Source organism: Thermobia domestica, chromosome 2, assembly GCF_964235325.1.
Source record: "Thermobia domestica chromosome 2, izTheDome1.hap1.1, whole genome shotgun sequence".
In the NCBI taxonomy this organism is placed as follows: Eukaryota; Metazoa; Arthropoda; class Insecta; order Zygentoma; family Lepismatidae; genus Thermobia; species Thermobia domestica.
Window position 1 is genome coordinate 149,471,307 of NC_137455.1, and position 19,512 is coordinate 149,490,818.

The window sequence follows — 19,512 nt, forward strand, 5'->3', positions numbered from 1 at the left end:
CGTAATTTTCGAGAAGCGTGGAAAACGAATTTCTGGGACAGATAATTTATTTCCTTATACACTTAATACATTAAGTAGGAGATCCTTTTTATTCTAACAATGACGTACGTACTCCTAATAGTGATCCACATACTATTTGTAAATAAATAATCATACAATTTTCAAAGGTGATTTTGATCTAACATGCATGATGATCTTCCATCTTGTTAAACTTTCAAGGTTGTAAAGTTAAGAATATCATTTTCTTTTCTTTAGCGTTGGATTTTATTAATTCATTTTCGCAGATAGAGAAAGAAAGTGACTGAATGAGTGTACACACAAAAAAGTGAAAGAAATATCTGCAAAACATGGCAGCACACTTAACTGCTCTGCAATCGATCATGAATAAGCTCCTCACTAAGTTTTGTGATACTCCAAGTCACTTATTGTGCAGCGGCACTGGAGGCCACTGTACACGAAAATAGCGTATACTGTATCTCCTCTTATTCGTCTTTTTCTACCACTTATTTCGAGACAAGAGGACGATTTTGGATGGTTTTCGGTAGCTAACAAAGAACTATCTTATGCTAGTATTTTAAAAAAAAAAAAAAAAAAAAAAAAAAAAACTCAAATTGGTGTATTTTTTACGAAGTTGTTACTAAATAACAGTTAAAAGAATGTATAAAATTTTGCTGGCGGGCAAATATTCGAAAGAAAACAGTAAAGCGTAAAATGCACTGTATATATTTTATAAATTAAAAAATATACAACAAGTGTAAATTATATACAACACAACAAAAGTTCATCTTCCATTTTCCTACAATTCACTTCTATAACATGACTTGCGCACAGTGTTCATTACTTTTCACATTCATTTTTATTTAGAAAAATTCTTAACTCCCACTTCATTAAAGTTCATACTTCGGATTTAGTTCAGCATCCTCTTCACCGTCTGTAGCGATATCTCTTAAAGTGGAACCACAATTGAAATATGTTGTTATGGAACTGGCAACGGAATCCACGTTTATACGAATATTCCCATTCACGATTAACAATCTTGAAGGCGATGTCTTCGTACGGAGGACCAGCGTGGAAACGAAGAACAGCGAAGTCTTTATTATCTGGGCAAGGAGTCTGGAAAAGAAGGGAATGCAAGATTCAATAAAATACGTCAATTTTATTTTATCATTGATACACACACAAAGTATATTCTATTACAGTAACACAGCATTACAAAGGGTGGTAATACTTAAGAACATCATGGGATAAATATCACATCACAAGCAAGTTGTCTTTCGTTTAATTACATTGCATTCAAATGCTTCAGGACAGAAAAAAAATTAGATCCAAAATCATTTTACTAATATATCTGCACTGTTTACTACCTTATTGCTTGCGACTCCACGATTCTTCTATTTGCATAGTGGGACCACGAGCGAATATGTTTCTATGAAACACGAATTTTAATCTTCGTGTACATCGTGGTGAAGAATATTTCATTTTGAGTTATCTAATATAGTTTTGATCAACTTATCAACTGCTAATAATTTTAAACAGCAAACAAATAAAAGGGTAATAATTAATTAATTAATTAAATTTAATCTAATTTAAGTTTAAAGTGAGGTTTACAAAACTGATGAAGTTGAGCATGCGAGAAGTAGAGTAGGCCCTAGTACTCTATGTTTGCAATAGGCACAGAATCGTCCGAGCGGAGTTGTGTATAGCAGTAAAATGAAATGGCTACCAAAATACGAAATCCCGCCAAAAGCAAAGTAAGATCTTACTTACTATTTTTGAAACCCAAAGGCCAGAATACAGCTGATATCAATCGGGAATTGTGTGCCATTTACGGATGAACAGTAATGAGTGAAGGGAAGGTCAAACAATGGTACAGAGAGCTTCAGGAAGAACGTTCAAATATTCATAAGGATGAACGTAGCGCAAGACATAGTGTCCAAATGGACGGTCTGGTGGAACGCGTTAAGGAAAAGGGCCCAATCACTGGTTCACAATAATTGAACTCGCCAAAGAGTTTTCACAGAAGTGTCTGCGAAAATAGTGCTCAAATTGTGACATACAAGCTAGGTTATCACAAATTGTATGTGAGGTGGGTGCCAAAAATGTTGACAGACATTCACAAAGAGCAAAGAATGACAGCTGCATGTTACTTTTGACCCGCTGATGGGAAGATGGGGATGATCTCTTTTCTCACATTGTGATGAAACCTGGATATCGTACACCACTGCTGCCGTGTCGTGACAAAACGCTGTAACTTTGGCGGAGAAGTTTTGCGAAAATGAGCCGTAAAGTTTTCATCCGAAAATGTGATCTGTATCGTGTAGAACCAGTGTAACTAGGCAATAATGGTCAACCAATCAATTTTCACCAAATTTAATCACACAACATGCATTTACGTAACATTACATGTAACCACGTGTTTCCAAAGTCAAGATACACTGGTTCTACACGATACAGATCACATTTTCAGTTGAAAACTTTACGGCTCTTTTTCGCAAAACTGCTCCGCCAAAGTTACAGCGTTTTGTCACGACACGGCAGACTGAGGAGTCGAAGTAGCAGTCACTGCAATGGAGGCACTTTGATTCTTCTAAAGCGAAGAAATTGAAGCAAACATAATCAATTCACACAATCATGGCAACCGTGTTTTGGGATTGGTGTAATTTTTATGGAATTCTTGGAACTAGGACACACAATTACAGCAAATGTGTAAATGCCAAACACTCAATAATCTAAAAGTGCTATTCAAAATCGACGGGGAGGAATGCTACGCTCTGGAATTCTTCTGATTCATGACAACACTCGATCACACAGTTTCTCGTATTGTTGAGACAATTCAAAGATTTCGATGGGAACTATTCAATCATCACCTTTACAGCCCCGACCTCGCTCCCAACGATTTTTTTTCTTTTTCTTCATCTGAAAAAGTCGCTTGTATCGAAGTGATTTAACGCTAGTGACGTGTTCAAGACATAAGTTCTGGAATGGCTGCACTCCAAGGCGGCAGATTTTTACACAGAAGGTATATGGATCCTTGTTCCACGCTACCAGATGCGTCTGGATGTTCATGGTGACTACGTAGAAAAACAGCCAAAGTATGTCTTGTATGTCAATCGCAATAAATTTCTTCTTCTATCATTTTCTTGATTTTTAAAACATTTTTTTACATGTGCCTCGCACATGATAATGATGAAAGAACTATTGAAATTAAGGTATTGGGAGGAACCGAGAAAACTTCAAGAAAACTCCACATGGACAATGCTATCCTTCTACGTTTGCGATAACTGAAATCAACGTTTTTTAACCATTGGCACACTGTACTTATCTCCTAGTTTCAATAACATCGTCCAGGATAACCGATCACTGGACACATGTGATAACTTGGGATATTTCCTAGCTGTAGATGCTATTTTTTTCCTCCCTTCCTCCTTTTTTTTTCTCTCTTTTTCTTTCGTAAAAATTCATTATCTTCTAAAACAACAATTGAGAAATATGTAATGGACTAACATTAAATTTGATATCTTATGTGATACTTACCAGAAAATATTCTGGAGTTGTCGCTTTGTCTATGAGATCTGGATAAAAAATATTAAACTTGTAACCCTGCACTATCTTAGGTGGAGGATTGTCCATATCGTAATGGGTCTGATTGTACTTATTCCATTCAAATCCAGTATGAACTCTGGAAGAAGATGACACATATTTTTAAGTATAACAATAATAATACATGAAATAACTTAATGCACTAAATTAGTTCCTCTCACTGGAAAAAAGGATTCCATATTCAATTCCATTCAAAACTTAATGCAACTGACTCCCTCGGCTTAAACTATACGTCAGCTAACTCCACTAGTTTAGCTAGAATATGCCAAGTAAAAACAGTGAATTCGTGTAAATGATCTTTTTACTAATAATTGTGAATTAATGTGTTCTAAAGAATGTAAAGGTACCTTGACAATCAACCTGTGTAACTATCAATTGATTCTAAAATGAACCTACGATGTGACATAATCAGTTCAAGAAAATTTGAACGCACACCTCATTTGACAACAACCTTACTTTCACGCGTACTAAATATATCTTGTATATTAAAATTATTTAATGAAACAATACTATGAATATCAAATAATAGTACGGAAAGTTTAACATTTACATAAGCACCACAAAGTTTCAGAGATAAATTCCCGCCATCATTTTTACTTATTTATTTATTTATTATCTGCTTCGCTCAAAGAACTACATTATTGTGTTCTTGACCAGTATTTCTACAGCACAGATGATTCACCAAGCTGTAAATGTTAAATTTTCATTAATATTGTTATCTCTTGTTTAAGTCTGAAAATCCGTTAGCGTTCTTTCTACGCAGTGTGATACGCAAGATTCTCAGTCTCTATTCCCTCAGAAACCATAAATTATGTTGATTCCATACTAAAACTTTATGTGGTTAGATTATACACAAATCTGAACTTTATCTACTTATATTGTAGCCAGAATATGGTTGCATTATTATTATTATTATTATTATTATTATTATTATTATTATTATTATTATTATTATTATTATTATTATTATTATTATTATTATTATTATTATTTTCAACTTACCTATTAAAATAGCGTGGTTTACGTGGACGGTATTTATCAGACCATAAATAGACTTGATTATCAAGCGTAGTCTCGACTGAAAACTCAGCTTCGTCAGCCGTCATTCCCTTTCTTGCTTGCTGCTGTAACGCAAGTTCTTCTGCTGTCATTACATTCTGAAAGAGAAAGTTTTATTAAGATTATAATTATAGTAAAGTAATTGGGTATTTACAGATTTTAAAAATTACATGAACAATTTGTTGAACGAAAATTTCATAGTATTTTCGCATAAAAATATTACAAAGGCAAGCATGAAGATCCATGTTTACGTAGAAGTGTTATTATGTAACATTAAGAAAAAAATTGAAGTCGTAACAGAAACTGTGTAAACGATTTTGAAAGCAGCGTTCATAAAATCCCTAACAGACAAACTTGTGTCAAATGAGAATTGTAATTTTTAAACATGTCTGTAACATTATTTAACAATTATACATTGTCGCTGTTTACTTAAAAACTGCTTTCCTCTTGATATTGCGTCTTTGTTAGTGACTATCCTTACTAGCCTTTATTCTATCCAAAAAATACTTTATTCTCAAAGCCCTTGATAAAACTACCAGGATACGTTAGAAAAATATGGTGATAACGTCATCTTAACCAACGAGACCGTAAGTACGTTTTCCTTCTTGCTAACAGCCGTGTACGTGTTTTGTTTCATAATCGGATTCGTAGTTAACTAATCGATGTAAACGAATGTTTTGTTTGCGGACTTTTGTTTTTGTGGCGGTGAAGTACATAGATATTTAAACCATGAAGTCGGTCAGTTCGTCGATGTAATCTAACGAACAATGAAATAAACACAAAATAATGGGTATTCATTGATAAGAAATTTAAACTAAGCTACAAAAATTCTAATGTGAACCGCTTGAAGAGCAATCTTATTAATAAACTCAAAGGTACTTACCTTTGCAACTCCAAATTCTTACAGATTGTTTAAAAAAATATATTAAACGTAGAATTTCACTGATAGTTATCAGCATTATCAAAACTTAGGTAAGGAACAGTGTTTGGTAGGAATATGGTGTATGGAAACCAAATGTTTACATTCATAGATAAAAACAACTAACTACTCAGCAGAATATACATCTTAAATCTTTATTGTTTTTCTCCAGGGTGATGACAGTGAATCTGCTACAGATGTTACTCCAACTTTCGTCCATAGTGTCCATGTCCAAATTTAATTCTGGTATCTTCGTTCGAATGTATACCTGTCTGTCTACTAATTATGATGGTTTTTTGACCAATTTCATTATTTTTTTTTATCGATTTATACTTTCAGATGTTTTTTTTTTTTGTAAGGCCTGATGTTGGGATATCACTGAATTCGGCATTTAAAATATGTTTTCTTTTAGCTTAATGTGTGTTCCTACACACAATAAGCTAAAAGACATAACACTGATAAAGTGATGACGGATGGATGGATTAGAGTTTAGCGTCGCTTTCAGCAGCGAGGCTGCATGAAAAGTGGACCTATAGTTTAATTTGGTATCCAAACCACATGAGATCCCACCGGGAATCGAATCCGAGTATCCCGCCCCGAAGACACGTACGCTAATCATATAGCCTATAGCCACGAGGGAGATCTAATTGATAAGTGAAATTGATTTTTTTTTAAATCTTCATCATTCGTAAAAACACAGGCATACGAGATTTTTTTCTTTTAAAGATGGGATCAAAATTAAATTTGGACATGGAGATTTGAAATAACATCATTAACACTTTCACCATAGCTATGAACCAGTGAAAGAGAAAGATTTTAGATCTGTATTCTGTGGAGCCCCTAGATATTTTTATTTGAGTATAAACATTAGTTTCCATACATTCTTTCCTTACCAAACACCATTCCTTACCGAACACCAAACACGTCTTCATAATGTTGACAGTTCTCAGCGAAAATTCTACTTTTATTTATTTATTTATTTTTATTTATTTATTTTTTTCCCAGTGATTTTTAAGAATTTAGAAGAGCAAAAGTGACTATTTTTCTGTTTGTTGATTAGCTATAAAAATTTTATTAGTGTCCTTCATTCCTTCAGAGTCATTTAAAACTCTTGGATATCCGTAAGTGTGTTGATTTGATTTGATTTGATTTTAGTTTAGCGTACCTTCAACAGCGAGGCTATATGAGACGTGGACCTACAGCTCTACCGCATAATCCGGACCACATGAGTTCCCGTCGCCGCAAGTTCTTGTTCTACTTAATAGTTATATGATTTCTGTGAGATGGTGAACCTAAGGATGTACAATTATATTATCTAATCTTCTACCACGCATTCGCGTAAATAGATAATTTAAATGAAGTGTTCGAAGTTTAAATCTTATCAACGACTAGTCATTATTTTAAGTTGAGTTGATTTTGAGTTTAACGTCTCGTTCAGCAGCGAGGCTATATAGATTAACGTGGAATCCAAACCACTTGAGCTCCCGCCGGGAATCGAATAGTCATTATTTTGTCTATTTCAATATCCGTTAACTAGCGTTGATCAATGAACTTGTTTCATGGCTTAAAAGAAATGCGAAAATGAAATGAAATGAAATCTTTGAGTTTTACGTCCCACGGTTATGCCGGTTAGACTAAAGGAGACGGTGATGATGAGAGATGAGTGAAAGGGTGGAATGAAGAAAGTGGGAGGAAACGGGAGAACCCCGAGAAAACCCACGAGCACGGTGTTTGTCCACCACAAAGTTCACTTGGCGGGGGCTGGGATCGAACCCGGGACCCCAAGCACCAGAGGTGAGCGCTCTACCACTGAGCCACCGCGCCCCCCTAAAAAAGAAATGCGATTCATGGTCACAGAACGAAACAGCGTAAACGGAACGCCCAGTTACGTTCATTAGATATGTTGACTATAATTTTGTATTGCGAGAAAGAAAGCGTATATAAAGCATTGGCAAGAAGGAAAATGTACTTGCAGCATGGTCAAGTAAGGCATCATCTAAGCAGATTAATCCCCCCTTGACAGAAGGTTTATATTTTCAAATTTCTAAGGTTCAAGTTGATTTTTAAAATAAGATTAAATCAAATTTCTTAATATATCATTTTCAGAAGAATGTAAACTGAAGTTTCATTTAATTTTCATTTAAAAGAATTGATCAATCTTTAAATTACACATATAACTACATATAAAATCACACAAAATTATACATAATAATAGCAATAATACGTCGTTACTGCTTGGAATAAGATGTAGTGCAAGGATGTCGCCATGACACATATCTGGAAATACTGCTTAGAAACCAGATACGAATGAAATATGTTACAGATATATCCCTAGCTTACAGAAAAATTAAAACCAACAAACCTCCACTCTACTTCCAGTTCCTTGCACCTGTTGTCTGGCAAACGCTAGCCGCTGAAGATCGTCTTCTTCTGTTGTTACAAATGTACCAGGCTCCAGTTGGGAACTACTAAGGTACTGGGGACTGTATCCTCGAGCTTCATATTCCGCAAAGCTTTCCAACAGCATGTCATGCGCAATCTGATCTTGCGGCCTGCAAAATAAATAAATAATGAAAATATAATCATAAATATTTGAATTATTTCACGATATAACTACAGTACTTTTTTTCTGCAGCTACTCATTTTTTTTATATGCAAATCAATATTGCAGAAATAGATGAACTCAAATAATACAGATTATTAATATATTAGGTAAAGGATTTTGAGAATTAAGTTGTTTCTTTAAAACGAGAACTTAATGACAGCATGGTTGTGAAACTAATGACGCCAGGTGCAGATGCTCCACAAAGCGAAGTGACGAGTACATCTGAGAGAAGACAATCACGATCAAATGAATAAGAAGCATTTTTATTACTTCACAACAGATATCATCTGGCTTATTTTGTTAAGATTACCTAACACTCACTTATAGCGTGCCCCGGGAATCCTAAAAGGTTTTCTATATTCCTACTATAATTTAAGCAATCAATCATGCTGCCTTCGAAGGCTAGATAGTAATGAAGAGCTTCGGCTTCACAATTATGTATGGATCACTATTCCTTTTTCCCCACAAAATTTAACATAGGCATTAAATTATTGAAATTTTAGTGATCCATATACACACTCACAACTAAGATTACCAATGTGAACGCTTTCTACCTTTATTTATCTTTCCTGTCTATCCTTTGGAGGCAATAAGAGTGGTTGCCAAAATTATCTAGGAATATAAAAATCCTTTTAAAATTTCCAAGGCATACTATAGGTGAGTGTTAGTTAATCTTAAGCATTATTATTTAATTTTTCCATCTTTTACGGAATCCAAATTTCAATATCAATTAAATGAAAAACATTTTGGGTGTATATTCCTTATGGATATAATTAGACGCCTTGATTTATGAACATTGACATCAATATCCCACTGAGCAAACATTTGGACACTTCTTGTATTTCGTTTCTAAACTTACTAAGCAGTAAACGAGAAAGAAAAGAGTAACCATAACGCTTCGCTTCACTCAGTTCAAAAATTCTCTTCACTTCACTCAACTACGACATGAAACAAGTTTAAAAATGACTATACATATTTTTTCAATTAATTTACTTTCAACAGGCTTCTGTATCTACCGCATAACTTTGCTTCTCGTCATGTCACAAGCCAATACTCGACTCGACTTACACATTTATTTCCATCTAAAATTCATAAATATGTGTAATAATGAAAAAATCGCATTAGAGCAAAACCTGTTTGTTCAAAATCGCGTTATTCTTGTATTTCGACAACACTACTTTAGAATATCATAAATATATGATTAGAACCCCACAGAAAGTTCATTCTCTTTATCACAATTTTCAACTTACTCATCCTCCTCTTTTTCCTCGTCGGCTGCAGAAGCAGCTCCCTCATCCGAAACGACGCCACCAGTCTGACTGTGCGCAGGTGTTGATGCTGCACTCGATGTCACTTCTTCCTTCACTGACACGGAAGCAGCTCCTTCCATTTCCCTTGCCTCCTCACCTTCCGGTTCTCCTTTCACACAAACACCCTGTTGTGCTTTCAGAAGTTCCAGTTTCTTTCGAAGGTTCTCCTGATGTCTGTCACGTAAACGGACACGAGCCATGTGTGCTGTAGAGAGAAATTATCCAGTTATATTACGTACAATTGAAATTAAAATGAACGTTAAACCCCAAAACAATCAATGTGTACAATACTTAGGCTTAAACTAAAAGCTAAACTTAATAATAAAACTATGCCTGTATATTTATCCAATCATTTCAAGAACTCTACTGTTCCCTTTATATTATACGATGTGCGTTGAAAAAACTTAACCAAGAATTCATACATCTAACAAGTTAATATTAATCCCCATAAATGATAAAATCTTCAAAAGAAAACAAAGTATAATCACTGTTTAACAAGACCTCACATAACTAATTTGTCCAAATCAGGGATACAAAAAAATAAGATAAATTAGAAGACGAACAACAATGAACATTCGCTCTTCACTGATTATTCATACAAAATAACTAAGTCAATCATCAACATAGGTATTCTGCCATTATTGGCAAGCTGCTTAACGTAATTGACAAGCTTCCATGCTCCACGGTCTTCCGCTAACTTCGTCTCCACGTACGATTTTTCCATTTTGATATCGTCCATTAATTGTAGTCTCCTTCGCCCCCTCCCTCTCTTTCCTGCCACCATACCCTCTAGCACGTCCCTCATGATACAGCTCCTTCTTAGCCAATGTCCCAATCACTTTCTTTTTCTCTTCTAAAACTGTTCTTTATATCTCAAATTGTTCTTTTCTTCCCCATCATTTCCAAGACCCTCTCATTCGTTTTCCGCTCGACCCAGCTAATCCTCTACATTATTCCCACATCCACATCTCGAAAACTTACAGTAGTTTTTCATTATTTTTGCGTAATGTCCATGTTTCTCATTCATACAGTACAATACTCTACACGAAGCATTTTATGAGTCTTTTCCTCAACTCTTTATTCAAGGCCTCACAAAATATTATTTTCTTCCTCCTAAAAACTTCTTTCATCATTCCTAATTTTGCTTTTATTTCACGTTCACACTTCATATCATCACTAATAATACTACCCAGGTATCGATAAGTAGTTACTTGTTCTATATTCTCCCCTTCTACTTGCACTCATGTTTCCACGAATTCCAGTTCCTCTTGGGAGACATTTTTCTTATTACATTAACGGCTAAATACCTGGAGTTTCACTCAACGAAGAGTTTTGGTCAGACAACACACACAAAGCAACTGTGAGATTCCGGTAAGAAGAAGCTTTAACTTAGTATGAAGATCAGAAGTGATCTATGTGAACAAAAACAGGTTCGGATCTTTCCCAAGATGTGAATATTTGTAATCGATTTAAATAACACGAAGTACATACAAATAGATTCAAGTCAGAGCCCCTTCAATATAACAGTAAATGTTACCTTCACGTTATTTTTATACAAATTCAGTAACCTACTATGCAGACTGTTTCAAATCTGCTTCATCCACTACATGATGAAGATGACTTTTTAAATATCTTGTTTTTGCCTTAGATTTCTGATATTCATGTCTGTAAAAATCTATGAATCACAACTGACTTGACAAAGACCGCAAGAGAACAATTTTACAAATCAAAAACTTATCTTAATATTCTCTCTAGGTACTGTACAAATAAAACCATTGGTAATATTTCGGAAAAGAACCTCTTCCCACCCTCAGCTCCAATAAGCATGCACAGTTCACATCTTTACTATAGCTTACAACGCTTTAGACCATTAATGTAAAGAATAAACTGAAAAGATACAAGGAAAAAATCTTGAACCAAGAGACCTAATTGCCAATGAAGTTTTCGGGTAGTTTCTAGAATATACTAGTCCACCTTCAGTTCAATATTTTCAATACACACACGTACACACAAAACTATTACAATTGAACCTAATGCACCATACTCGCAATTAACACAGACGGAATTGCACATCAGAAGAATGAACAAGTCTACGAGCATGATTATTTACACACCATCATTTCCAATCTTACAAACTTTTTCGAGTTCAATAGAGAACTTTAATTTACAATTAAATTTTTCAACTTCAATGATAAGAGACTATAGCTGCTCATATGTTCTATATACTATGAGGGTCACATCAAGCATAACGAAAGCATTTGATCAATTTTAATTCGCCTTTCTTAAGCACCTTGATATCAAAATAATTAGTTTTGATGTCTACTTGTAAAGGAGGTAAAAGACTGCCATATGATGACTTATCTCTGTTTTATGTATATGTGTCTTCATATTTAATGTCAGGGTGTTTCTAAATTATTATTGGTGTTTTAATTAAGTGTATCTTTCTTTCATATACAATACAAAAATGAAATGTACTTTAAAAATAAAATCTATTTTCCAAGTGATGGTTCCTAACTCCGCCGCAGCACGACACTAGTTTTTAAGATAGTGATGATTCCTAGACATAGTCTTCTGTATCTTGAAATTTGTAAGGTGTAACTCGAACAATTAGAGTGCAACGTTGTTTCTCAACAGGAATATGAATGTGATTTTTCACGGATAATAACGTCGAACCTGGTTCAAACAATTTAAGAAAACAGGATGTCTGTACAAAAGGGATGACCTCCGGAAAACCACATATATCAGAGAGGAAATGGAACAAGTCAAAGCAAGTTTTATTCGGAGCCCAAAAAAATCTGTAAGGCAAGAACTAGCAATGTTAACCACGAACTCTTTGGAGGTGTTACAAGGAGACTGCAACTGAGACCGTACCATCTGTAAGTGTTACAGGCCCTAAAGTCTGAAGATAATGTGACCCGTGCCTACTTATGCAAAAAGGTGCTGGACACGAAAGATGATTTTCTTAGTCGTGTAATATTTAGTGATAAAGCCTCATTAATAGTGAATACACATAACGTGCATATTAGCAGGTCTGAAAATCCTCATGAAACAACATGCTGCACATGAGGGATTGGTAAAAATGAGTGTCCTTTCGTGCATGTGCAATATCCAAAGGCCAAAGTATCGACTTCTTTTTTAACAGTATCACTGGTATTGCACATTTGGACATGTTCCAGCAATAGTTCTGCCCTCAGCTGGATTGATCTGGCATCAAGACGGCGCACCCCTCACTTTCATCGTGAAATACGGATTTGGTTGAATGCTATTTTCTCGACGATGGATCGGTCATCATTGTGAAGATGACGTGGTTCTTCTGCAATGAACCCCAAGATCTCCCAACCTAACCCCATCCGATTTCATTTTGTGGGAGTACCGAAAAGATCGTGTTTACGTACCACCATTACCTCCCTACTTCCCTGACTTGGACGCAGGATTGTTGTACCAGTGGAATCTGTTACACCAGACATGCTAGCTTCAATGTGGGGAGAAACTGACTACAGACTAGATGTGCGTCGTGTCATAAGGGAATTCCAAACTGAACAACTGTATTGTAACATGTGACTAAAAACTGTTTGAGTTGTTATTCCTTCTAAGGTAAGTTTAATTTCTGTATTATATATGTAACAGAAGATACACTTAATTAAATATCCCGATATTTACTTAAAAACAACCTGTGGTTGGATTGTAAACAGTCTAGGAGGTTTCGAGATCGTAAGCTGCGTCTGAGTACCAAAAGTAGCCAAATCCAGAGGAACAGAGCTAAGCATGTCCATAACATAGACTGATCATATACAGATGAAAGTTACAAACTGACAGCACTAGCTAAGGCGCACAACTCTGTGATTTAAGATCATTGCTATTATTAACAACATACTAAAACTTAGACGTGAAATCTGCAACATATCTACACAACTATTTTGCAAGTAAACATGCAGGATGATTTCTTCCAGAAATAATAGGCCAAAGAGAAATCGTTTCTATGTGTACTTCAGGTAGACTATAAATAATAATCTCTTCCCTCTACTCTTACAAAAAATGATTCCAGGTTAAAATTCACGACTGAACACGAAAAAAATTATTCTACTTTTTAGACTGGTTCTATCATAGGAAAAATAAATTTATTTCTCTATTTATAGAAGACCCGTGGCAAGTAACATGTGCGTACATAAATATAAGATCATTCTAATCTCCTAAAAGTTTATATTTGGATCAATACAGGGTCAGTCCTTAAAGTAGTAGGACTGATTTTTTTCTTTTCTTTTTACAGATTGACGGCGGTTACTCCACCTGTTGTTGCTAGAGGTGGGTCTAAGGAAAGACAGGAAGCAGCGCCAGTCGGCTGCCAGCCATAGCAGGGTAAAGATCGCTCCTCATCGTAACCTCTGCGAGTGACCCTCGTCACGCTGCGTCATGGCCAAGCTTTTGGAACAGCGTTACGCCATCAAATTTTGCGTGAAGCTCGGTAAAACTGGGAAAGAGACTCATGAAATGATCAAGACGGCGTACGGTGATAACGCCATTGGAAGATCGAGTGTGTTTGAGTGGCACAAGCTGTTTAGGGAGGGGAGAGAAGAAGTTGAAGACGCTGCACGGACAGGACGACCTTCGAGCTCCAAAACGGAGGAAATTGTTGCAAGAGTGAAGAATTTGCTGGACAGTGACCGAAGACTAACTGTTCGCATGATTGCCGATGAACTTGGCATTCCTAAAACCCAAGTTCACGAAATTGTGTACGAACAATTGCAAATGAGGAAAATTTGTGCAAAGTTGGTGCAGCGAGTGCTGACAGGTGAGCAAAAGGACGTTCGCAAACGGATCTGCCAGGACCTTCTCGTAGAAGTGAGTGAAAATCCAAACTTGTTAGACAATGTGGTGACTAGGGACGAGACGTGGACGTTTGAGTATGAATCTGCGACCAAACGTCAAAGCGCGGAATGGCACACCCGAAATTCCCCACGCCCCAAAAAGGCGCGCATGACGAAATCAAAAGTGAAAAGCATGCTCATTTGCTTTTTCGATTCACAAGGAGTGATCCACAGGGAATTTGTTCCACACGGACAGACTGTCAATGCAGTTTTTTATCTCTAGGTCCTGGAACGGCTGAGGAAACGCATCGTCCGCGTCCGCCCAGCCATCACCAACTCCTGGCGACTGCATCATGACAATGTGCGGAGCCACACAGACTTCCGAGTGGTGGCGTATCTGGCCCAACATAACATTGCAACCTTGCCTCAGTCACCCTACAGTCCCGACCTTGCCCCACCAGACCTTTTCCTCTTTCCCCGCCTAAAAACCACCCTGAAAGGGCATCATCACGGCTCGGTGGAAGCATTACAACAGGCCTTGACGAGGCAGCTGAACAGCATTCCAGTTTCCGCCTTCCAGGAAGCGTATGAAAACTGGAAATCCCGCTAGCAGCGGTGTGTGGATGTAAGAGGATCATATTTCGAAGAATATTAAGCGTAAGTGTTATTTCTGTCAATATCTTATTTTTAATTGACTCAGTCCTACTACTTTAAGGACTGACCCTGTATGTTCTTAATGTTTCTATACACAACGAATTAAGAAATCTGTAAATACAGTACAATGACGGAGACAAAACTCACGAATTGACAAATCTACGCATTTCTTCCCCCTCCCCTTCACCCACATACACACACACAGTGCGCACGCGTCAGTATGTCATGCACCCTCAGTGTGAGTGACGAGTCCGTCGTATTAACAGATTAAGTGGAAAGCTCGTATTATGAAATGAGTTGTGCTGTATCATGAAAATGAGCGAATAAGATTACAAGCAACAATGTGCATTAAAGTTCCGTTTTTAACTTGAGTATAATGCGACCGAGACTATGCAAAAAGTCAAAAACAGGTGTTCGACGATGCTGCTTTGTCGCGATCTCAGGTGTCTAACTGGTTCAAGGCATTTACCAAGGACTGGTAATCTGTGGAAAATGAGCACTGTTATGAAGACGCAAAACAACATTTCACCGCTGCGTAGCTTCCCAAGGAAACAATTCTGAAGGTGACAGAGTGAAAGTGTAGATATATTAATAGAAACCGAGTTTCGAAAAGTCTCGTTACTTTATTGCAGACCCCATACACACGAAAATTGAGTTTATTTTGCAACTTGGCAACAATAATGGTCATGATAGGGCCATCCTTGAAAGATGACATTTATTAGCTCAAAGATCTTTTACTTCAAAGATAAATTTAGCAAGAAAATGTTACTGGATTCACAATGGGTTTCTTTCTCCTACTTCTACATATAAGACATTAATTGCAAGTGTGCTGTTCAGTAGGATTCACTCATTATCAGTGTTTTCTGGTGTATTTGTTGAGAATATTAAACTGATGGTACGGTAGTATATTCCATACACTGTATTGCAATTATAAATTATATTAGCTACTAGTTGAAATACCCATTCTTCACACGGTAATGATAGATTTATGTAAAATGTAAAATATTTGAACTCCTTCCTCCTCTTAGGACATTTCATAATATCGATCATTTTCTATTATCTTTAAATGCCACCCTCTTCCCACCTCAGTCCATACCGATGGGGCTGAACACAGACTTCAACGGTGTCGGGAATATTTCTAATATCTCAGCAATTCCAAACAACTGAAATGAAATGAAATCTTTGAGTTTTACGTCCCACGGTTATGCCGGTTAGGCTAAAGGAGACGGTGATTATGAGAGATGAGTGAAATGGTGGAATGAAGAAAGTGGGAGGAAACGGGAGAACCCCGAGAAAACCCACGAGCACGGTGTTTGTCCACCACAAAGTTCACTTGGCGGAGGCTGGGATCGAACCCGGGACCTCAAGCACCAGAGGTGAACGCTCTACCACTGAGCCACCGCGCCCCCCTCCAAACAACTGAGTGGGACATTAATATCGGTCATTTCATTATTATTATTATTATTATTTTTACATGCCACCCCCTCACTACTTCTCCTCCCTCACAGATAAAGTATAAAACTTAATGTAAGCCAGTGTCTACTCATGTACCAAAAATAATCAAAATCGGTCCAGCGGTCTAGGAGTTGAGGGAAAAATATCGTTACACTCAATTTACTCATTTATATATATATTAATAGTCATAAAGTATATTTGGATTCCCATTAACTTTGGTTTCTCTGGAGCCTCTTTACATATTCTCTACATTAGTAGTCTACAGTGATATTCACCAACACAGTAAAATATAGTGAGAATGTGATCTGAGCATATTTGATGGGGTAGAGCAGTGATGGGAATTTATTTTTAGGAGAGGGCAAAAGAAAAAAACTGGGCGGGCTAATATAATTTATTTACTGTAGTACATTTCAAAAAGCCATATTAATGATTGAAAGATTATATGGATTAATTGTTCTTCATTCATGAAAGGAGAATGTGATGAATGAAACAATAAGTGCATTTCTAAACATTTCTCATCATAGTTCTGGGGTGAAATGATTCTGAGAAGTACATGTAAAGTTAAATTTGCCAGAATAGGAATCATGTCGCAGACTGGACAGAATCTTTCAGGCAGCCGGAGAAGGTCCGCTAGCCGTGGTTTGTCCAGATAAATAATAGTTCGTTCCGAAATATTACCGATACGTCATTTGTGTTTCTAAATAATACTATGGTGAGTAACCACTGAAGAAACTAAACTGATGCTTGATTATAAATATTAAATCAAACTCAGGAATGCGTCTAAATATTTATTAATGCCAAATTTTTCAATGGGAGCTCCTACCTTCGTCAGTATCTTTTATTTCCATGAACATACACTGTCGTTTTAATTACATCTCACGGCTTTAATGTTATCGTAAACTTAATTCAATTCAATTTTTTTCCACTTTATTTTGCACATAATGATACAAGGTACAGAAATGTCAATGTGTAGGCCTTAAAAGATTTATATACAATAGCAATACTGGTAAAAAAAAAAATAAATAAAAATAAAAATAAAATAAAAAATAAAATATAATTGAAGCAGTAAGCTGAACCTATTATATGGTTTATGTATTTTGTTTCCAGCAAGTTATAGATAAGTTTAACCATACCTAAAATGAATTTTCATTATATAATGGTAGCCATCAGATGAAACTTAAACAGCAATGCGTTTATGTAAAGAAATAAGTAGCCGACGAAGGTGGGGATTCCCAATTAAAATTTTAACACGAATAAATATTTAGACACACTCTTGAGTTAAATCTAGTACTATAGTGTGTACTTGATTTGTAACACTACATTTTTCATCAGATTAACAGTGTCTAAATCTCGCTTGAAGCTGATAAAATACGACCAAATACTTTCTTTTAAAAAAAAAAAATCAAATTAAAGATCTCTAATAATATAAACTGCCATCAGTCAGTGAACTGAAGTACATAAAAATGTCATGAAGATGAAACTTTTACTCGTACATTTACTCAATACTGAAGAAGTAATTTTTAAAAAAAGAAAGGAAAGCACAATACATCGGAATGTATTTCAGTTAATTACCTCAAGTCTTATTTCCACAAAGTAACACCCTTAAGGTGATTCTAATTTCCCTAAACTCGGAGTTGGTTGCAAAGGCCTTAAATTTAACACCTTTACCCCTACATTTTAAATCTAAAATAATAATAATAATAATAATAATAATAATAATAATAATAATAATAATAATAATAATAATAATAATAATAATAATAATAAATATTATATTATTATTATTATTATTATTATTATTACGGTTCGTTTAAGAAAATTCCTGTCACATTCGTTGGAAGATATTGCAATTATGGCCAAAGTGTGCTTTAGAGGAAGTATGTCGAGGACTATTTTCCTAAAAATACTCAACGGAAATATCAACTGCTTCTTGCAATTGAGAAATGAAATTGAAAAATATTACTTATTATAACTACACATTACAAAATCTCGATTACCGAATTAGCCACAGTTCCTTTGCTTTTCATGTTTCTTGTATCTGAAGTTAAATGCAATAAAGCTTTAAAAAAAAAAAAAAAAAAGTATGAATTTCTTACCTTTCAACTGAGATAACAACGATTCCCAATAACCAATATCAACTCCTTCTGGTTTCCCACTGATTTTATTCTCTATTTGTACTTGTAGAGCTTCAAGCTGAGCTGCCGTTTTTCCTTTAAATACAGTAGCGACATCCTGAGCAACGGACTGATGAATACCTTCTCTTCTTCCAACAGCTAAAAGAAAGAAAAATGCAACTGTTACAATCCTGTATTACTAACGTTTCTTTCTTCTTGCGACAAGGCATTATACAGTAGTTTACTACTTACTTACTAATCCAGAGGAAAGCTCATATTTCCTCTCAAATGTCTGCTAATCCCGTTGCATATACACAATAATACTACACAAATAAGTACTAATAACTAACTCTGTGGCCTATGGAACCCTCAAGTTCAAAATGACGCATTCACAAAAGTTCTTCGTTGAATTCTGTTCTGTTCTTAGTCAACCGAATACAGTTTCTAATTCGTGTTCCTATTTTTGAGAGATCTATCTTACTATTGTCCTCCTGGCTGTCTGGCTGTCTCCGGATTTTTTTTTTTTTTTTTTTTTTTTGATTGATTGATTGGGTTTTCAGTTAAAATTTTGAATGGGTTCCTACTTTCATCCATTGTGGCTACATGATCTCCCACTTGAACGTCTTAGACATAACATTTCCAACAATGTTAAGTAAACGATATAAATTATGCAGTTTCTCGTTATGAAGTTTCTGTTTTTCTCTGTCCTCTCTTGGTCCGAATATCTGCCTCAAGATTTTATTCTCAAATTATTTTAGTCCGAGTTTTTCCTTCAAAGTAAGCGACTATGCTTCGCAACTATATAGTAAACAGGCATATTATTTTATATATTTTAAACTTCAAAGCTCTTCGACAGAATTCGCGAAGACAAGAGAGTTCGTACTGGATAATAACACGAATCCTCTGCTTTCTGTCAACATTTAATTTCTTAGTGAATCCAGTTTTGGTCTGTTAATGTTGTTTCTAGATATTTGAAAGTATTCACTTTGTC

The 19,512-nt window shown here is 35.6% G+C and overlaps 1 protein-coding gene across 1 annotated transcript in view; it reads right to left on the reverse strand.

Annotated features, from left to right (window-relative positions):
- Positions 1–707: 707 nt before the first annotated feature.
- cactin (cactin, spliceosome C complex subunit) overlaps positions 708–19,512 on the reverse strand; it is a 56,865-nt gene continuing 38,060 nt past the window's right edge. Inside the window, 7 exon segments of the mRNA XM_081747070.1 lie at positions 708–995; positions 997–1,113; positions 3,535–3,679; positions 4,603–4,757; positions 7,941–8,130; positions 9,434–9,698; positions 18,504–18,680. Coding sequence (XP_081603196.1) covers positions 888–995; positions 997–1,113; positions 3,535–3,679; positions 4,603–4,757; positions 7,941–8,130; positions 9,434–9,698; positions 18,504–18,680 — 1,157 coding nt within the window. The 3' untranslated portion in view covers positions 708–887.